The 18,435-nt window shown below is 35.2% G+C and overlaps 1 protein-coding gene across 5 annotated transcripts in view; it reads right to left on the bottom strand.

Moving 5' to 3' along the window:
* Positions 1-1,640: 1,640 nt before the first annotated feature.
* Positions 1,641-18,435, bottom strand: part of LOC142339287 (inactive phospholipase C-like protein 2) — a 30,030-nt gene continuing 13,235 nt past the window's right edge. For 3 of the 5 annotated variants that reach the window (XM_075389199.1, XM_075389200.1, XM_075389198.1), the window contains exons 2-10: positions 15,089-15,949; positions 12,187-12,356; positions 11,512-11,629; positions 10,662-10,799; positions 10,236-10,356; positions 7,047-7,406; positions 4,452-5,311; positions 2,724-3,879; positions 1,641-2,387 (exon numbers count right to left, since the gene is read on the bottom strand). In XM_075389199.1, coding sequence (XP_075245314.1) covers positions 1,874-2,387; positions 2,724-3,879; positions 4,452-5,311; positions 7,047-7,406; positions 10,236-10,356; positions 10,662-10,799; positions 11,512-11,629; positions 12,187-12,356; positions 15,089-15,947 — 4,296 coding nt within the window. In that variant the 5' untranslated portion in view covers positions 15,948-15,949 and the 3' untranslated portion in view covers positions 1,641-1,873. Of the gene's footprint in view, positions 2,388-2,723; positions 3,880-4,451; positions 5,312-7,046; positions 7,407-10,235; positions 10,357-10,661; positions 10,800-11,511; positions 11,630-12,186; positions 12,357-15,088; positions 17,086-18,435 lie in introns of all 5 variants that reach the window. The other 2 variants (XM_075389197.1, XM_075389196.1) reach the window with 1 other exon arrangement.

Raw genomic sequence — 18,435 nt, 5'->3', positions numbered from 1 at the left:
TGTAATATTTGTTCACTTTGAACTGGTTTATTTTTGAAACACATGATAGTTTCAACAACGTAGACACAACTGTTAGATACAACGTAAAAAGCTTAAAAATTTTACTCTGGTATAATTTAGTCAACCTCTACTTTATACTACTCCATTTTTAGATTCCCAACTGTAATTGCGTAACGATGGTGAAAATTTATGAAAACTAAAGATTCGCACTGGTTTACAGCGTTTTGAGAAAAGTAACATTTAGCAGGATTTAAAAAACTAGAGGGCAATATAATTCCTATGAGTCGGTCAGAGCTTTCGCATGTTCAATATTGAAGCTGTTTAGAACAAACGAAGTAGAGAAAGAAATTTCAAGATTAGGATTACTCCAACTGGCGACATTCAAAAAAACTAAGTTTTGAAAAATTATTTGTATTCAAAGTTCAAAAGAAATCACAGAAAACTCATGCTATATTTGAAAAAGGAGAACATGTCAAACGTCAGTCAGTTTCAGGCGTATAGTTTGATGCTTTATCACAATTTCATTCAAAAAGTCTCTAACATCAAAGAACTCACAAAGGTCCATTGCTCAACCAAAACTAGATGAAAATCATTACTTGAAAAATAAATGGCTCAAGCTTGATTCATTATCATTTTCTTAACTGTTAGCTACACTTGTCTCAATAAACTGTTAGTTCTCTTTCTTCTAAGTTTATTATTATACTTTAAAATGGCATCCTCTAAAAACTTCTCAAAGTTTTTTGTTCAAGTTATTTTTTTAAGTTTTTTCTATGTTTTTTAAGCTCAATAAGATTGTTGCCACTAGAAATCCACTCAGATGTATGAAGTGTAATAAAGCAAAATGATTAGCAATTCTTTTCTTTGGATAAGCAAATTTAAACTTTAAAAGCATTTCTCTTCGACTCAACTTGTAAGTTTGTGCATAATTTTTGTCGCAACTCTTTGTTAGTTTTGATTGCGTCTGCTTGAGAGCTCCCACGAATTAGAGAAACCTATGTTGTTTGTAGTAAAATGTGCTCCCTGAAGCGTACTTCGTTTTAAATAGTTATTTAATCAATTAAGAACAAGAAAAATCTATTTTCTGTTTTTGGAAAAGATTTAAAGCCATTTTTTTTGAAAAATACCAGTAATAAAACTTATCTCGGAATTGTACGAGTGCCATTTTTCAAATGACAATTTGTTTCTCTCTCTCGCACTTTCTCATCGAGGACTTTTGCATAGTCAACAATCTACCAGCAACGAAGTTGAGATTTTCAAAACTGTCACTACTTTTGGATAAATATATACAAAACGAATATCATCCAAAATGTTATTGATTTGTTTGAGATTCAAATCTTGATGCCATTATGCATCGCTTTTCTACTGTAACTCTTAGGTGATAAAATTATTCGGAAAAACTTTTCTGATGCAATCGGTGACGAAAAAGAAACAAAGTTTAAAAAGAATAAGATTGAAATGCCTGTTTTCATTATGCTATTTTTTTCGAAGAAAAGTTGCAAAAAATTACATGAACTGAAAATATCGCCACATATGACATATCTTTGGTGATCTATATGAGAAGTGTCCTGAAATGATGAAAAGAAGTAAAACTTCAGATCTATTGGAGCTGATGTGGCAATCCTGAGTTACAGCTTCAAAACTTGACGGCGAAAATAAGTTTATTTACAGAATGAGTCAGTTCCAAAAGAAGAGGAAATAACATGATAACTTGGAACTCGCATCATCAATGTTTGAATATTAAATATCAGTGGAAGACAAGGTTGTTTTTACAAAAATAAACAAATGGCTAATGTTTTGAATGGAAGCACAATTAAATAATGGTTCACTTTAAATTATTAGTAAGAGGTATTAAAATCAGGGCAAGTTTTGTTGGTTAAGAGTTTTCAAACTTTTTCTTCACAGCGTTGCTTGAGTTCACGGACTCAACCGGAAGTGACACAGACATTTCATGAAGATTTAAAACTCCTTCACGCACCGACAGATCGGGTGAATCACTGCTATTTTGTGGGCTTTCAAAACGGCTACGTGGGAATAAGTTGGCAGAAAATCTAGGAGGCGAACTGCTAACGTCACTCATGGGAGCTTCGTCCAACGTCGTCAACTCCAGCATCTCACTTTCTTCCTTTTCTGGTTCTTCTGTTGTGACACAGAAACTGTCAATAAATGAATAGCTTTTGTTAGGGTCAAAGCCCTGGTTCAAACTACGAGGGTGGCTTGTTCGATTCCGCTCCGCTTCCATTGTATAGAGGGAGCATTTAGGAGGTACAGGGGGTTGTTTTCGTATGTTGACAGACGTCTCTAAGTTAAGAGACATAGCATTGTTGCTTTGGTTCATTTTGTTTCGGAATCCAAAACTAGCTTTCTGAATGGCCGTTGAGTTCATGTATCTAAAGAGAAATTTAGGGTTATTTTAATCTTCTGCCCCCAGTCCCATTTTAAAAACCAAGTGAAGTGTTTACAAAAATTGAAATCAGAATCAATTTTTATCAGTCCGGCAGCGTTCATTGTGTACTGATTTGTCGGATATTTTTTACTAAATTGCTATACAATTTCCACAGTTGAAAAAAAATCAAAACACTTTATAATAAATTTGCCACCAGCTAACATCACAAATGATATAAAGATTTCAACTACGATTTTTTGTTTTCAGTTAACTTTACTTAATTCCACAAAAAAAAATTAAAATAGCGATGCCCAAACTTAGATGCTCATGAAAGCCTTACTTTGATCTCTGAGAACTGCGGTGTTTTAGGAATGTTCTGTTCAGCGATGCAGTCATTCCAGCGCTGGCCAATTCAGGGGGTTCTCCGTGCCAGCTATCTCTTACAATATCTCTTCCGGTTCGCCTATCAGGAACTGAACTCCCACCCTCAAATGAGATCTTGCTTCCGGTCCGGGGTAACTGAGTTGAGACATCGCCCTGAGTATCTGAGGAGCGGGTGGAGTTGTTGTCAACCACATTGCTATCGTTACTACTATCGGCTAAGGGCAAGTTCGACTCTTCAATAACTTTGTATAACGTATCACTCGAAGGGGTTGAGACCGAGTACAAAAAGCTCGGGCTTTGTTTTCGCAGTGATCTTTGAGACGAAGTTAAGGAGGTGTTGGAGCTGAAATTTTTATCAATTGTACATGACGAGGGCCTTGGAGGGTTGAACATTTCTTTCCTACTGTCAAATCGGTTCCCGTAGGCAGTCTGTCTCATAGACGGGTCATTTTTAGCATCGCCCGATGTCTTATCTCTAAAAGATTGGTACCGTTTGGGTGGTAAAGCTGGTTTAGGGCTGGATTCCTCAGATTCGAGACGGATCATTTCGTCGGTCATAGAAAGACTTTTAGCTTTGCGGTGTTCGGCTGACAAGAGTACCTCGGCTTTGGCAGCTTCCTCGAGCATAATGTTTAATTTATCTTTCTCAGACAAAGCAAAACTCGATCTCTGCTGCGCTGGTACTTGATTCGGATCCACGTTTGTGTACTGATTAGGGAATCTGGCTTTCGGTTCAATGTTGGACTTCGAATTAACCTGGCCGACCTGATTTGTTTCTGGTGACTCGTTTTTGTCTATTCGTGAAGGCGAGTTCATTGACGAGTTACTTAAGAATCCGCTATCGCGATCGCTGACAGCTTCGACGTTTCGTTCGTGTCCCTCCAACAAAGTTGTTGGAATGTCGTATTGTGGAGCAGGGTTGCTGGGACCTAATCCAGTCATTCCTACAGATCGTCGGAAGGAACCCTTGAGAGATTTCTTGATGAAAGAAGCCCGCTTGAGAATTCCAAGAGAAAATTGGGAACTTTTGCTGGGTTGGACATGCTCCTCGACTCTTACATGGCACAAAATGGAGACTGGAGTTTTTCCAGTCAGGTTGATGGACCGCACTCCTAAAGACAAATGCAGAAAACGATTCCATGTAGAAAAGATTCTGACCTAATCTTATAAATTTATAATCTTGTAAGATCTTATAGGATTTCATAAGATTCGCTTTGTCTTACAAGATCTTATAAGATATGCTTTGTCTTGTACGACGTTTAATGATATGAACTATAGGTAAGAATCTTACAAGATTGATATTGCTAAATGGTCATGGTAATATTATTATTCTACCGACCTGATGAAATTCTATTAGCATATATGTAAATTACCATTCCCACTTATCAATATCTGTTGGCGAGGAATTCAAATTCAAAAGTTGATTTTTGAACGAAGTTTTCGACGTTAACAGGTGGAGGGAGTTTGCTTTTCATCAACATTCAAATTACAAAGTATACCAATTAATCTCTCTTTTAAGTCGCAACAATAAAATTACCCGAATTCAGTCCAGCCAGATTACTGATTGTACTATTATTTTCATCGTGGTTCATTAGCCAGTGGAAATAATTGCTTCCAATTCCACTTATTTTCTTATAAATCTTTGAAAAAGAAACCAGTTAACAAATGAGAAGTAATGGCGAACCTTGTGCCAAAGATGATACGGGAATATAAAACTCTGCCAACACTTTTCGGCTCTGCAAAGACGTCTCATCGGTCACTGAAAAACCCATAAAAGCCAGATCAGGGTACTCTAGTTTCACCCCTCTCAAACCCTCTCTCAACTCCTCCTTGCTGTTGCACGCAAAACTGTGGGTGCTGGTATCAATTGGATGACCCAGGATCTCAACGCGGAGGCAAAACTCGGGTTGCGAACTCGATGCTGCTACTGAATGTTGGCTAGACGACATTGAATGATTGGACAGCGAGCGACTTGATGACGTTATATTACCCGACGACGTAGTTGAGGTGTTCAATACGTCATAATTTGCAACTTGGTCCACTATAGATATGTACAGAAAAGACATCGATAGAGTTTTAGTGCAGCTGAAGTCCTGGTTCTCGTTAAAAACGTCAGTTTGAAGTAACTTTGGCTTCAAAAAGTACCCACTTGACCCGTTCGCATCAAAAAGACTTCGATTCATTTTGTTCATACGGTCGTCTGTTTGCTGGTTTAAAGCTACGATCTGGACGCCCCCGTTCCAAAATTGGAGCAGTTCCGGGTTGCTAGAATCAATTCTGGTTGGTGAGGGCGAAACGGAAACCAAATTATTTTGAGAGAAAGACAATAGTTCCAAATACTGTTCACGTACGACATGGACGGCCTGGTTCTCAGGCAAGTTGTGGATTGATGGATTAGAATACTTGGAAAGTAAGTTGCCATTTTTAGAGTTGAGTTTCCTCAGAGTATGTTTGGAGAGTGCAGTCGATCTGAGGACTACACATTTTGACATTCTGGATGACAAGGCAATTGTAGGTGCTTTTCCTTGGAGAAGGTGTTGCTTCCTGGCAAACAAACAAGTTTTTTCTCTAAAAAATTACGCAAAAACATTAAACTTGTTGGCTAGCTTTGTGGTTTATTTTAATCCTTTACCAAAATCACTGAAGTCTAATCAAATGTTATGTTAGGGATTCATAAAAAACCAAAAAATGCAGTTACATGCTACAAAAACGTAATTTTTATATCAGCCTGCTTTCAATGTTTTTTAATACCTTTTTACTGCTTTCAAAAAGAATCGTTGGAGTTTGGCAAAGGAAACAAAATGTGGGCAACCTTTTGTGTATAATATGCATGATGCTTTTCATTACATAAAGGGTTTCTGAAGAACATCTCCAATCAAAATATTTTTTGATCATTACCATGCAGTAGATTTCAATAGATCCTAGTGGTTGAAAGCTTGACTATGTTTCTTTGGACCAAAGTGAGATGAATCTATAAGCTCAAAGGATTAAATTTCCAAGTTCCTCTTTTAATAATGTACGCTCAATAATTCCTCACCTGCGAATATCACCGTAAAATTTCTTGCAAGTCATTTAGAAAAAATTGTTTGATTTACCAAATCAACTAAAGGATAGATTAAATGTTAATCTGGGCCAGATACTTCACTGATAGCATCTTGAGTCTTACAAATTAAATAGACAATCATTCAAAATACACATTGGTCAAACATTACTTGCAAGTGCACGTTTACATGTTACTTAAGAGCGATTGAGAGACAACCATTAAGGTTTTTATGGAATCAAACTACAAGATCAAACTGAATACAGGAAAAAGTTTCACAATTCCAAAGCCTTAACTATCTTGTGCTATGTGGCTAAGTCCAGTTGTTTCAACACGCACAAAGTAAATTTGACGCAGCAATTAAAAAACAATTTACTCCTATCTCTTCAAATTTAAAAAAAAATCCTCGAAGCAGCTATTTTTTTTTCAATTTTTGTTGTTTACGCGGCTTTTTTTGAAAAAATGGATCTCTGGGTTTGACCCTGTCCGATAACCAAAGGACAACATTACAAAAAAGATGACACGGGTCGGCAAAAATCATAAATTTCCCTATTCTCGACTCCAACAAGACTATTATCATATAGAGAATCACAATGTAAAATCATAACGCCAATTCTAAATTAGTATTAGTCGTAAAATTTTCTCATATAAATTTAACGCACCCCTGACTAACAAAAATCCTGAATCGAGAAACTTTTGCTATAAAAAAGTAAACATAAGTTTGTAAATATATAACATAACCGACTAAACGTCGGAAGAATTGCTCTTGAACGACTAGTGGGAGCTCTAATCAATTGCATACTGCTTCAGTCGGGGGGGGGGGGGGGAGGGGGGGGAGGGGTAGCCTAAATGGGACTAAGAAGTTTTATAGTGGGCTTCAAATAACCACATTAGAGGTTAACATATACCACTATTAAGATTTAAAGTAAAAAAAAAATGGCACCAGTTTCGTCGCATTTTTCATTTGACATTTGTATTAAATTGCCGCCAATTGAGTTCAGCTGCTTGAAATTGTGATTGAGAGAGAATTTTAGATCACGCGAAATGCAAAAAGTCAAGGGCGTAAAAGTCATTCGAAAAGTCAAAACCGTCAAGCGAAAATTTTGCATAAAAAAAGACACACACGTTTACAATAATTGCTATGAACTGCGTTCACGAGCAATTAAAAATGTCTTATTAGTTGTCTTTTTGCATTGTTAGTACTCTCATACGTTTAAATCACTAGTGCTCCGTGCTTACCTTCGTTGATCATAAGCTCCTAAGTGCTCCACAATTTCATTCATCTCATTCCGTCTCAAATTCGGCTGCACTTTGTACACATCACTCAGTTCATCAGCACTGTTCTCATCACTAACTTCGCCCCATGAGTTATTACAGTCGTCTGCAGCATGGGGCACTTTGTCATACAAACTAGTCCGTTCATCATTCTCATCTTCCTCATGGCCATTTGACGAGAGATGCGCGATAGATCCATGCTCACTTTTGCTGTGAGGAAGGAACGATGTGGAGCCGAATTCTGATGTTCTGTTCAGCTTTTTGCTCTTAATCAGGATTTTGCAACACAGCGAGTTCAATGGCAAGTCCATTACGTTTACGCCGCTGAAAACGAACAACATGTTGAAATTTGAATGGCTGCGATGACGTCACGGGGCAGTGAAAAACACAGTTTTTGTTGTGCTTAATACAGTATATTTCAATTTTGAAGGCAAAAAGTGATAAACATTTGACTGAGAAAAATACGATAAAAATTCGCAACAACTATGTATCTTCTTAGGCTCAAAAACAAACTATTAGTGTCTGAATAAGATGTCTCTTAGTTAGACCGAAAATTAGTAGATCAGAGGAGTTCAAATAATTCATGAAAAACTGCTCCGTTTGTCGGAGCAATTCAAACAACAAAAAATCAAATCATTTCATGCAGCACATTTTCCCGGGAAGTCCGTCATACAACATCCTCAGTAATCATACAAGGTTATATATGAGTTCCGGTATATGATTTGTATGATTTAGCGGTAATCATAAAAGTGTAATACAAAATTTTTGGATGCTCACAAGGCCTCAATTTCGCCTGTGGTAAATTAGATACTAGTTTCGGTTCCAGTTATCCCTAATTTTCAATTGAACTTTCCTGGTAATCATACAAGGTCATATATGAAGATATGATTTTCTGGTAATAATACAATAAATGAGATATAAACCCGTCATATATCAATCTATAATCACCTTATAATCTTACAAAAAGCAGAAAACAGGAAAACCAGATCATCTGAAAAGTATATGAATGCATCGTTTCTCTGCAATGAGAAATCAACTGCAAAAAGAATTTTAGTTTTACAAATGTCATTTCAGAAAAATCAAGCTCAACTCTACGAAAATATTTTTAGCTCCAGCTTCACCCTAAAAAGATTGGAAAAGGTTTGGCGCAAAAATTTCAATTTTTAACGAAACAAAATAAACGGACTAACGGTGGATAAATTGCTCTCGAACGACAGGCGGGGCAATTTCAATTCGAGGGGATATAGCTTAGCGAAATATTATCGCCGACCCCATAGGGGATTCAAACAGCGGACCACTAGAGTGACGGTCCATCATCTTAACCACTAAGTAACAATGGCGTTGATTGATTTTCGCTCGCAATCACTTCTATATAAACAACAAACTTCATTTCAGAAAAAAGAGGAACTTAAATTAGTTAAAAATGAAGAACTCAAGCGCGAAACAAAGTAAGCCAAGAAGTCAAAGAATAATCTAGAAAAAAAAGCAACCAAGCACAAATTTTGCATTGAAAAGATATTAATTGCTTCAAACTTCTGTTCGAGAGCAATCAAACATCTTTTGCTGCATGTACAAAAGACAAGCAAACATATGACGACCAACAAAAAGAGATCAATGTAGCTTTTTTTGTTAAATGACCGCAGGCTCCAGAACCGTACTCATTCAAAACTAACAAAAACTCGGATCAATAGTTATTGGTTATGGAAATTGTTAGGGCAAAAATAAACTCTTACTGAAATTTCGTAGAAAAAAAAATGGGTAAAACTGATCAATTGCTGTCCTTTGGTTATTTCGCAACCGATGGACCGTTTGGGCTTAAAATGGTAATTTAACAATAAACTCAATAATTAGTGCAAAGCCGATCAAGATATGGACAATTAGGTGCCACCAATAAAACCATTATTAAAAAGAGAAGTTAGTGAACAAACTCTACGCAAAATTACAAAACGAATTCAAACTTGTTTTCTACTCACTTGTTTTCTATCTTGTTTTCTATCCTCCTTTTGACCATTCTATCTCTTGTACAGTTTTTTAATGATCCTAGCCCCTTGGCGTCCACCATTATGCGTTTCTGATTTCAAAAAGAACCCCTATTTTGGTATAGTCGAACTAAAAATCCTGTCTGAAATAATTTCTCTCAAAATTCTGTTTTCAATTGTTTTAATGCTGTGATTTTTATCAAAATTGGGCTTCTTTAGTCAAATTGAAAAAAAAAACAGCTAGATTTTTTACAGATCATATTTGCGGTTTGCAAAATTTATTAGCAGTTTTACCATTTTTCGACGACTGAGAAAAAATATATTATGATGAAGCTTTTGTTTGTTCGGTCAAAAGCAAGTAAGAACGCATTTCTATTTTTAAGAACCTTTTAGAGCGAAGCAAAAAAAACTGACTAAGCTCATGATTTTAAATCTTCTTTTTGATAGATTATTAGGTGGATTGCAGCATTATGTACATTCCTATCAATGATTTATCATAATGTGGAATCCTTGTTTTCATGTAAAATTCATTTATGGTTTCTTGGTAATCGTACAAAAAGCGTTTATGATCTACTGTTAATCATACATCGATCATCAATGATTTCCTCATAATGATACATATATCATAAATGATTTCGTGATATTCATATATTTATCCTAATTGGCTTCCTGCTAGTTATTGTTGTCTCATAAGTGCGTTCTTTTTATGACCTACTAATTACATAATATTTGTTTTATCGTACATGGTCATATGTGATTTTCTGGCAATCGTACAGGGATCGTAATAAAACATAGCGTATGATATGCATGACATCATAAATATAATCCTTGTACAATAACTAAAAAGGAGCGAACCGTGTTGAAAGTGCCGCCCATACAATCGGCTTTTCGATGCCAACAATTATGTTGCAACACCAACACGGTATTCATGGCAATTGCACCTGGGTCTTGTGTTTTCAGGTATCCTCAGAAAGTTGGTTTACAGGTATGCCTACTCATTGGGCGAGACAACGTAATATCGTAATATTATTTTTGAACGGTAATAATTTGATCACAGACTGATTGCATGAGATTAGTTTTTTTTTATTAAACTAAGTTGAAGTGGACCATGACATAATTAATTTATTTGTTATACTCTGAAACACTTTGCTTCCAAATGAGAGATGGAGTATACCTTGGGGAGTGTTCTTTGGGTAGGAATAGTTTTTCCCGGAAGATGGAGAGCATTGTTTGGACCAGAGATGCCTGCTGAGTGAGACTGCAGTGGTTCTCAAGTCCAATTACTACTGGGTATACTAGAAAAACAAATAATAACAATTATTAACAATAAATTACTCTTCTGATTCCTTTTGATGCCAAAGTTATAACTAGACTAGTTTAAATTGTAATCAGGAAATTTTACAAACAATCGACTAGCTATGAACTTTTATGGACTGTTAGTTTTTTCATAAATTTCGAAAAGGGACATAGCAGTGTCACTCAACAATGTTTAAAAAGTATCATAATTTTGTTTAAATATGATAAACACTATTCATCTGTTTTGTGGATCCACATTAGCTATGAAGCTGCAAGTATCTTTCTGAATTGTAAAACTTTTCACCTGATGTGACGAAAGCGGCCTGGTTGATGGCCTGTATGACGTGTGTGAATGGGATGCGAGAAGTGAGTGTGTATCCATGGTTGCAGAATGGCTGTCCATCCTCCCCGTCCCACACGTCTATCTCCACATAGCGCACACCTGTAATCACACAATGTAATAGTTAAAAGAATAATATTTCGATTCCGGCAGAGAACTTTATTTATCCTACGATGTAAAAGATCTGCGCTGTTTTTCTCCGACACAAAATCTGATAGTCCCAAGGCCAAAATATTTTTCCATAAATATTTTTAGACAACGGTTTCTGAATATTTTGACCGACCAAAGTCCACAATCCTCTCATATGTGAGAGTCACTATAATTCCACAATGAATATTAATACTTTCAACATAACGGTCTAGCGTCCCATGAATTTCTCTCAAACCACTCGCGAGCGTTGGCTTTGGTGGCAGTCAGCTTATGGGGATGAGAGGGGGTACAAAAGTGGAGAAGAGACGGAGGCGATCTAAAAAATCCTAAAAAAACCGCCCTTCACATCATTAATGCCGGAATTCTCAGCAGCATCAGCGAGACGTGGACATTGAGGCTAATATAGCTCTAAGCCCAGGGACTAAATGATCTAAGGCTTTTGCAGTTCACCCCGTTTTCAAGGATCAAAAGTTAAATTGTACTAGCTAAAAATCGCATAGAAAACCCAACATAACCCAAATAATGTTTACGGACTTGGTTTGAGAGCAATTTATTATTCTTTCATCGGAGCGTTCCATTTTTTTGATGCATCTAACATAATGTACCATAAATGAATACAGTGAAACCCAAGATGGAATGAGCTTGTTTTGATAGTTGTGGTTACCTCGGGTGAGTAGTTGTGTGTACATGTCAGCACTGCTCTCTCCCAGTAGTTGGCTGCCTGTGAGGAATGTGTTGTGGGAACTGTTCATGTAGTAGCTACTCAGCGATCGACTCATGTCCTGTTCACACAACAACCACTTTCACCTTATTTACATAACATAACATGCCAGGGGCACAGACGAATAGTTGAATTGTAAACTTCACGATCTTATCGATTATACCCCCCCTAATTGTCCTATAACTTATAGTTCATCATTACCGTAAATAATACCATAATGGGGCTTTATTTTCATGGCTGCTATAATGAAGAAAACGCAATAATGGAGAATCTCTGCAAAACTTTAAACCTTTCAGTCCGTAAAAAATTTATGTTACTCATGTTTAAAATTTTATGCGACAATAAACCTTTGCATAACCCGCCATTTTCATAGGATCTTAACTATTTCAATTAACTGCTTGTGAATCTCAATTTCACAAATAAGCTATTATATTTCAGATTTATTTACATTATGTAAATCAATTTATTGGAGAACATGTAAATATTTAACAATCTGGTTATGTTTTTTGAAATGTTTTTTTATTATGTTAGAAAAAACTTGAGAATATCAACTAATCAATGAACTCTAAAGTCTATAAATTTATTTCTACGTGAAAACTCTAGAATAAAAGAGTATACCTGATGTACTGAGAGGTGCCTGGGATCCATGAGACCACAGTGTCGACTGAAGAAGAATGACGTCAGACCATCCACTCCTAGCAGCAGGTTCTGTCTATACTCAGGCACCACTTCGAACGAGGACACTACACTTCGACAGAGGGCAGAAAGAGCAGTTTCACTTGCTACGCCTACAAAAATTAATCCTTAAACTTTGATATCAGCCTGCAGTAAAATTTCAACCAATTTTTTTCTTAATAAGAGTCAGTGATTTAATCAATTTGCAGTGGCTTTTTCTCCAGAAAACCAGAAAGCCCAATTTTTTGGTTCCTAAAATTCGATCGTTACACTGATACTGACCAGTCAAATCCATGTACTTAATGGAGGAACAGGGTTGCTACCTTTTGGTCAAAATGTCAGCTATTTTTGTGGAACACTGTTGGAGCTGTATTTACAAAGGCTACTATATAATTGATGGTATGGTTGAATTAATTGGTTCATATAGATATTGAAACAACCCAAAATTACTGCACAAATATCAATAATGAAACCAAAGTAATCTAAATATTTCTTTCCTGTTATTATATAGAAAACATGTATCAAAGTTTTGCATCAAAAATTATCTAAATTTAATTTTTTTTACCAAAGTTATGCATCATTGTCATCCACAATAAGACATCAATTTTACATAAAAATTCAGCGTTATCGAGGAAATCAAAATCACAAAGCTTTGACATTGTTATCTCCAGCAATTCAGAGGTGAAGACTGACCGGACTTGCCCAATGGAATATAAGAGTGAAAAAAAACTAGTCAATGAGCAAATATGATCAACGCGCATTCAGTGAGAATTAAACATAGTATCTCTTGAGCAGAAGAAACTATTGTGTCCAGTAAACCTCAACATAAATTATGTCCCGGAACGGAGAGATAGTTTTTAAATTAAAACTTTAGTTCCCACGAACAAAATTTATAATAATGAATAATTAAACTTTAAAAGAGCAAGGCCGATCTCAGGGACGTTTTAATGTATTCTAAAATAGTTTCAACACTGAACATATTAAAGCTAATAAAAATGAGTAAGAAAAATTGATTTCTAAAAAATTTGCAACACTTGCTTCATATTTTGATTATGAAAAATTGGAATGAGGTAAATAGCTACAAAAGAGCATCGTTTCCGGACAAAACAGTCCCAAATTGCAAAATATTTCCAGAAAAACAGTCTCCGATAAAATAGACCAATAAAAGTAGACAAAATAGTCCCTGACAAAATAGTCCCGAATAAATATGGAAACAATTGTAAAATTAATCTACTAGCCATTAACAAAAATAATCTGTGATTTAAGCTTGTGAATTCATCGTTTTGAAATGATATGAATAAAGACGAAACCAAACACCTGGTTCAAAAAATACAATTTGACAAAAAACTATGTTCTAATCGGCTTAATATTTGTTCAATGACATAAAATCAATGAATAATTTAAAGAGTTTCATTGTTAATTGGTGTGCAAATGTTTAACTCTATGTTTAGATGGGATTATTTTGTCTGGGCTGTTTGTCTGCTTTCTCGGAATTATTTTGGCTGGGAGTGTTTTGCCTGGGAATATTTTGCTATTCTGGTCTGTTTTTTCTACGACTGTTTTGTCTGTTCTCCAAGAGCATATATGGACTACAAAATGTGCAAAGCCGTATTGAGAAGCCTAATTTTAGATTAAAGTTTGAGTCAGTAACAAAAATTCTATTACACTTTGATTTAGTTTCAAGCAACACAAAAGTTATGAAACAGATATAAGAACAATCATTTGCTTCAACTGAGTTGACACTACGACGTAGAGCTGACATAATCAAAAAACTTAACTACAGAAACGGACATCCTAGTCAAAGTTGAAATTACCGAAAGGAACTGGAAGTGGTAATGTTTCTTTCGAGGGATATCTGATGCAGATAGAAAATGAAGAACAGGTCAACACATTTCCCTATTTATTGTGAATACAATTTCTTATTTTTGCTTTAAAAATAATTTGCTTATTTTTAATTTAAAATCCGAAAGCCACAAAGGAAACTTAGTCTGCAATATTCAATTTTGAAAGTTTCAAAAATCCGATTTGATCGTTTTAAAAACTGACAACGTTCAACAATAAATTTGGACAACTCAGGAAATGAGAAAACAATACAGATGAAATTCAGGTACCAGTACTTAATTTTAAAAATAAAACTTCTATCATAAAACTTTTATAATAACCAATAATTTATCGCAACAATTAAAGTAAACTTGGCAATCCTTAATTAAGCTTAACTTTTTGGTTTTATTTTTTATAAAAAAGTTAATGCCCTATTTCATTAACAAACACATTCCACGTTTGTCTTTATGCTGTCCTTTAAGAATATTCATAAAATGACCTGAACTTTAATATAAACCGAAATTAATTTGCCTTGAATTAAGTTTTTTTGCAAGTTCTTGCCAAAACATACGTGATGGAAAAAGAATATTCCGTCTCTCTCCATTTTTTTCTTTACAGGACACTCACTTGATACTATTAAGACCAAATTTAGACTATCATCAAGCAAGCATGATTAAGAGGATTCCTAAAAATTTTGTTTCGGAGCTGAATTTCAGCAAATAAGAAAACAGAAATTTCGAAAGCATTCAAAAAACGAATATTTTAAAAATTTTCAGTTGTCCTATTTTAGATCTGGTTAATCTATGTTTTGCAAATTTTGTAAATTATAAAATAAGGAAGTGTACTTTCAATGGTGAGTTTGAGCTAACTGAAGTTCACAGAAAAGAGAAATTCATTAAATTTTTGGACTGTTAATGTCCACTATAATAGCGACGCATGCATTCCTGCCGTTCTGTAATCAGTTAGTCTGCGTAAGAATGAATTTTCAATTTTAAAAAAATTAGTATAGAGCCTTTGTACTCACCATACGTAATCTCAGAGACTTCATTTATCAGCACTGACGCCAACTCCGAAATGTTCAACACAAGGTCACCACTCACGCTGTACTGGAACACAATTGACAACAGCAACCCAACAGATGTCAAATTGTCAAACAAAGACACAAAGTCATTACACGAGATCAACCTGCCATGCTTAAACACGCGTTCCAGAGCATAAGGCAAATTCAAACTCCCCGCTAAAGGTGTCAGATCATGGAACAGTTCAATTGCACTGTGAAAGTCCAGATTTTGAGCTCCATAAGATTTCGTCTTAAATTCAGTTCGGACATGGCGCTCTTTTTCGACAGGTAAATGTGAATTAATTCCTTGCTGAGATCTGTAGATTAAAAATCGAAGACCAGTTACCCAGTAATTGACCGTTTCTGCGTTTGAAGCCAGCAGTTCGCATGTTGTACCGTTGACAAATATTATCGTAAAGCCCAAACGAGCGAAGGAATTATTAGTTGAACTCTCTTCGCCAGTTGATGAATTAGCAGAATTCATTTGGGTACCCGCTTCCACTGATATTAACCCCCGTCTGATTCGGGCGAACCGTCTAACCTCATACTGGGCATATCTCTGACCTTTTCGGCTAGGTGACCAGGATATGAAATTATGCGAAGAGTCCAACTTGAAACTCCGGGCAAACTTTTTCCCACTTATTTGAGATGAGGATTGTTGGGACGGGTTTTCGGCTTGTGCGTATGTATTGCTATAATGCTGTGGGGTTCCTCCAGACACCAGTGACGTGTTTACTAAGAGTTTGCTGTTGCTGTTTTTGACTTTGTGCAAGTTCGATCCTCGAACCATAAACTGGTAACAGTCTTTTTCGAGTAACACCATCGCTATAATAAATTAAGGCAAAATATCCAACCCAAAATGAGGTATCAATATCAAACGTGTGTGTTATAATTAGGACAAAATTTTAAAAAAAAATAGCAACACTTTTGACAGTAATAAGTGTCAATTTTTTCAGGTGCCACAATAACACACCGCCAAAATTGGAATTTTTACGCAGAATAATTTAAGTTTAAGTTTTATGTTTACAAACAAAAATACAAACTAGAGGTCAGGAATTTTTTATTATCAGAAACGAAATTAATTATTGTATGAGAATTCATGTTTCATTATAGAGCTTTTAAATTAGCATTCTCTATTTAAATTAGAATTCGCCTGCTGTTTCAAGAGTGATAATTCAGGAATCAAACTGAGCAAGCCAGGTGTTCGAGGTTCGTAAGAACTCAAATCAAATACGTCTAGAAGTAAAATTTAATCATCTTCGTAAACAACAATCAACAAAGTCCAATCAAGGTACAAGAAAAATGAATGTATTTATAACTATTGTAATTAAATTTTGACCTCACGCGTTACAAGTTATAACAAAAAATATTAAAATGAGAAATTATAAAATTAGCGTAGCAGAAAGACTTGGTCTGTAATAATGTTGACCATCGGATAAAAATTTAACCGCGAAGTTTCATTTTATTGTAGAAACTGCAGCGGTTCAAAATGACAGAATCTGAAAATTAAAAGAGTTAAAACCAGATTTGTTTTTTTAAATGAAAAGGCGAAGTACATGTTTAATTAAGAAAACTGGCTTTCATTAATTTTTATGTTGAAGTTGAAAGGTAAGCAAAAATTAAACTATCGAATTCAACGTTTTGTGTTTTGCGCGGATAAAATTTTACAACACAAATTTGCCTGTTGATAAAATCAAACGCTAAATGCGCTGCTTAATAAATAAAGAGCGAAAAAAGTTATAAATAATTAATTAACGCACGATTGCAAAATCAAATTGAAAAATTAAAGAAAGAACGTAATTGAGAAAGCATAACGAATATTATAAATAGACAGAAGCGAAAATCATGTCAATGTATAAGAAGACACCATATGATGGTCCATAATGTGGTTTGAGTTAAGCCATACATCATTTGAGAAGAGAGAGAGAGAGAGAGAGAGAGAGAGAGAGAGAGAGAGAGAACTGAAACACACAAGACAAGGGAAGAATTAATAAGGATTACGCATTGACCAATTTTGTTCCAGTTCTATTGGGAAAACTGGTAAATCCCGGCAGGTGTTGGTTAAAAAGGAATCCTTTATTTGAATATGGAATCAAAATCTAGGAAAACACACACACAGTGTTTATGTGTCTGTGTTTCTTGTTCTGCGCGCGCTTTTTCAATATTGACTATATCGACTTTTACTCATCCAAATCTACATCTCACGTGATGATTTTTTTCTTTTCCAAACCTCTAAGCTTAAAATAATTGATATAACAGAATTGAAATCATAACTAGGAGAAAGAAATCTTGCAAGTGTTTTTTTATGAATTTCAGCATGAACTTTGTTCTCAAAAGACTGCCATTACAAGTAGTATATTTATTCTGTACTGCCCCCAAGTCGTTTGTTAACCCCAAGAACCCCAGACAGGCAGATCCCCTTTTCCCCCCTTTCAATTGCGGACTTTATAGAAATTCCCTTTTCAAAAGTTAGCCTAATGAAGCTACAAACAGACATAAGACAATGGGAAACAACCGAAAATTTTAAAACGTTTTCTAGTCGCCATAACGCTAGACAGAACAAGAGAACAAATCAAATTATTTTAAAAAAGAAAACAAAAACGAAGTGGAGTAACAAATCCTTAATCTTGAAAAGCGTTCAAAAATGGAACAAATTGCTCTCTTTAATAAGAACTTTTAACAGTAAAACTTGCTTTAAAAATGTTTTAACCGAGTTTTTGCTCGATCAACACAAGAAAGTACCCGTTAATAGACAAATAGGAGCCTTCAAATCCTATTTTTACCTATGAAAACGAACAGCCAAAATTTGAAGATTATTATGTTAATAACAATGCTGATTAATTTATTTAACATTTTAGAGCATGTAGATATCTAACCTTAGGGTTATAGTCTGAGTGATTTACATGTTTCAAAAAAAAAGTTTTCACTTATACGGGTTCGAATTTTTCGCCTTTATGCAGCAAATTTTAAGCTAAAAATTAAGCTAAAAATCTTCAATTTTCGTGCAAAACGGCCAATCAAGCTTAAATTGAGTTGAAAGCTCTGCGTGAAAGCTTTGTTTAGAATAGAATTTAGATCACTCAAATTAGAATTTTCATGATCGATGACTTAACTTAAATGTATCTTACTACGTGACCAAAATTGGTAGACAAAACAAAATCTTTGACCGGAAAGATCCGCGACCTCCACTACACCTAGATCAGCACAAGGTCGTCCCTTAGGAGCTCTTGTGGAACCTAAGAACAAAATGGATCGATCTCCCACACCCCCCAAAAATCCAAAAAGATATTTCAGATAGGTATGTTTGTATA

The sequence above is a fragment of the Convolutriloba macropyga genome, chromosome 5 (genome assembly GCF_964194025.1).
Source record: "Convolutriloba macropyga chromosome 5, txConMacr16.3, whole genome shotgun sequence".
In the NCBI taxonomy this organism is placed as follows: domain Eukaryota; kingdom Metazoa; phylum Xenacoelomorpha; order Acoela; family Convolutidae; genus Convolutriloba; species Convolutriloba macropyga.
Note: the sequence above shows the minus strand (reverse complement) of the source record. Positions and strands in the feature narration are given on the sequence as shown.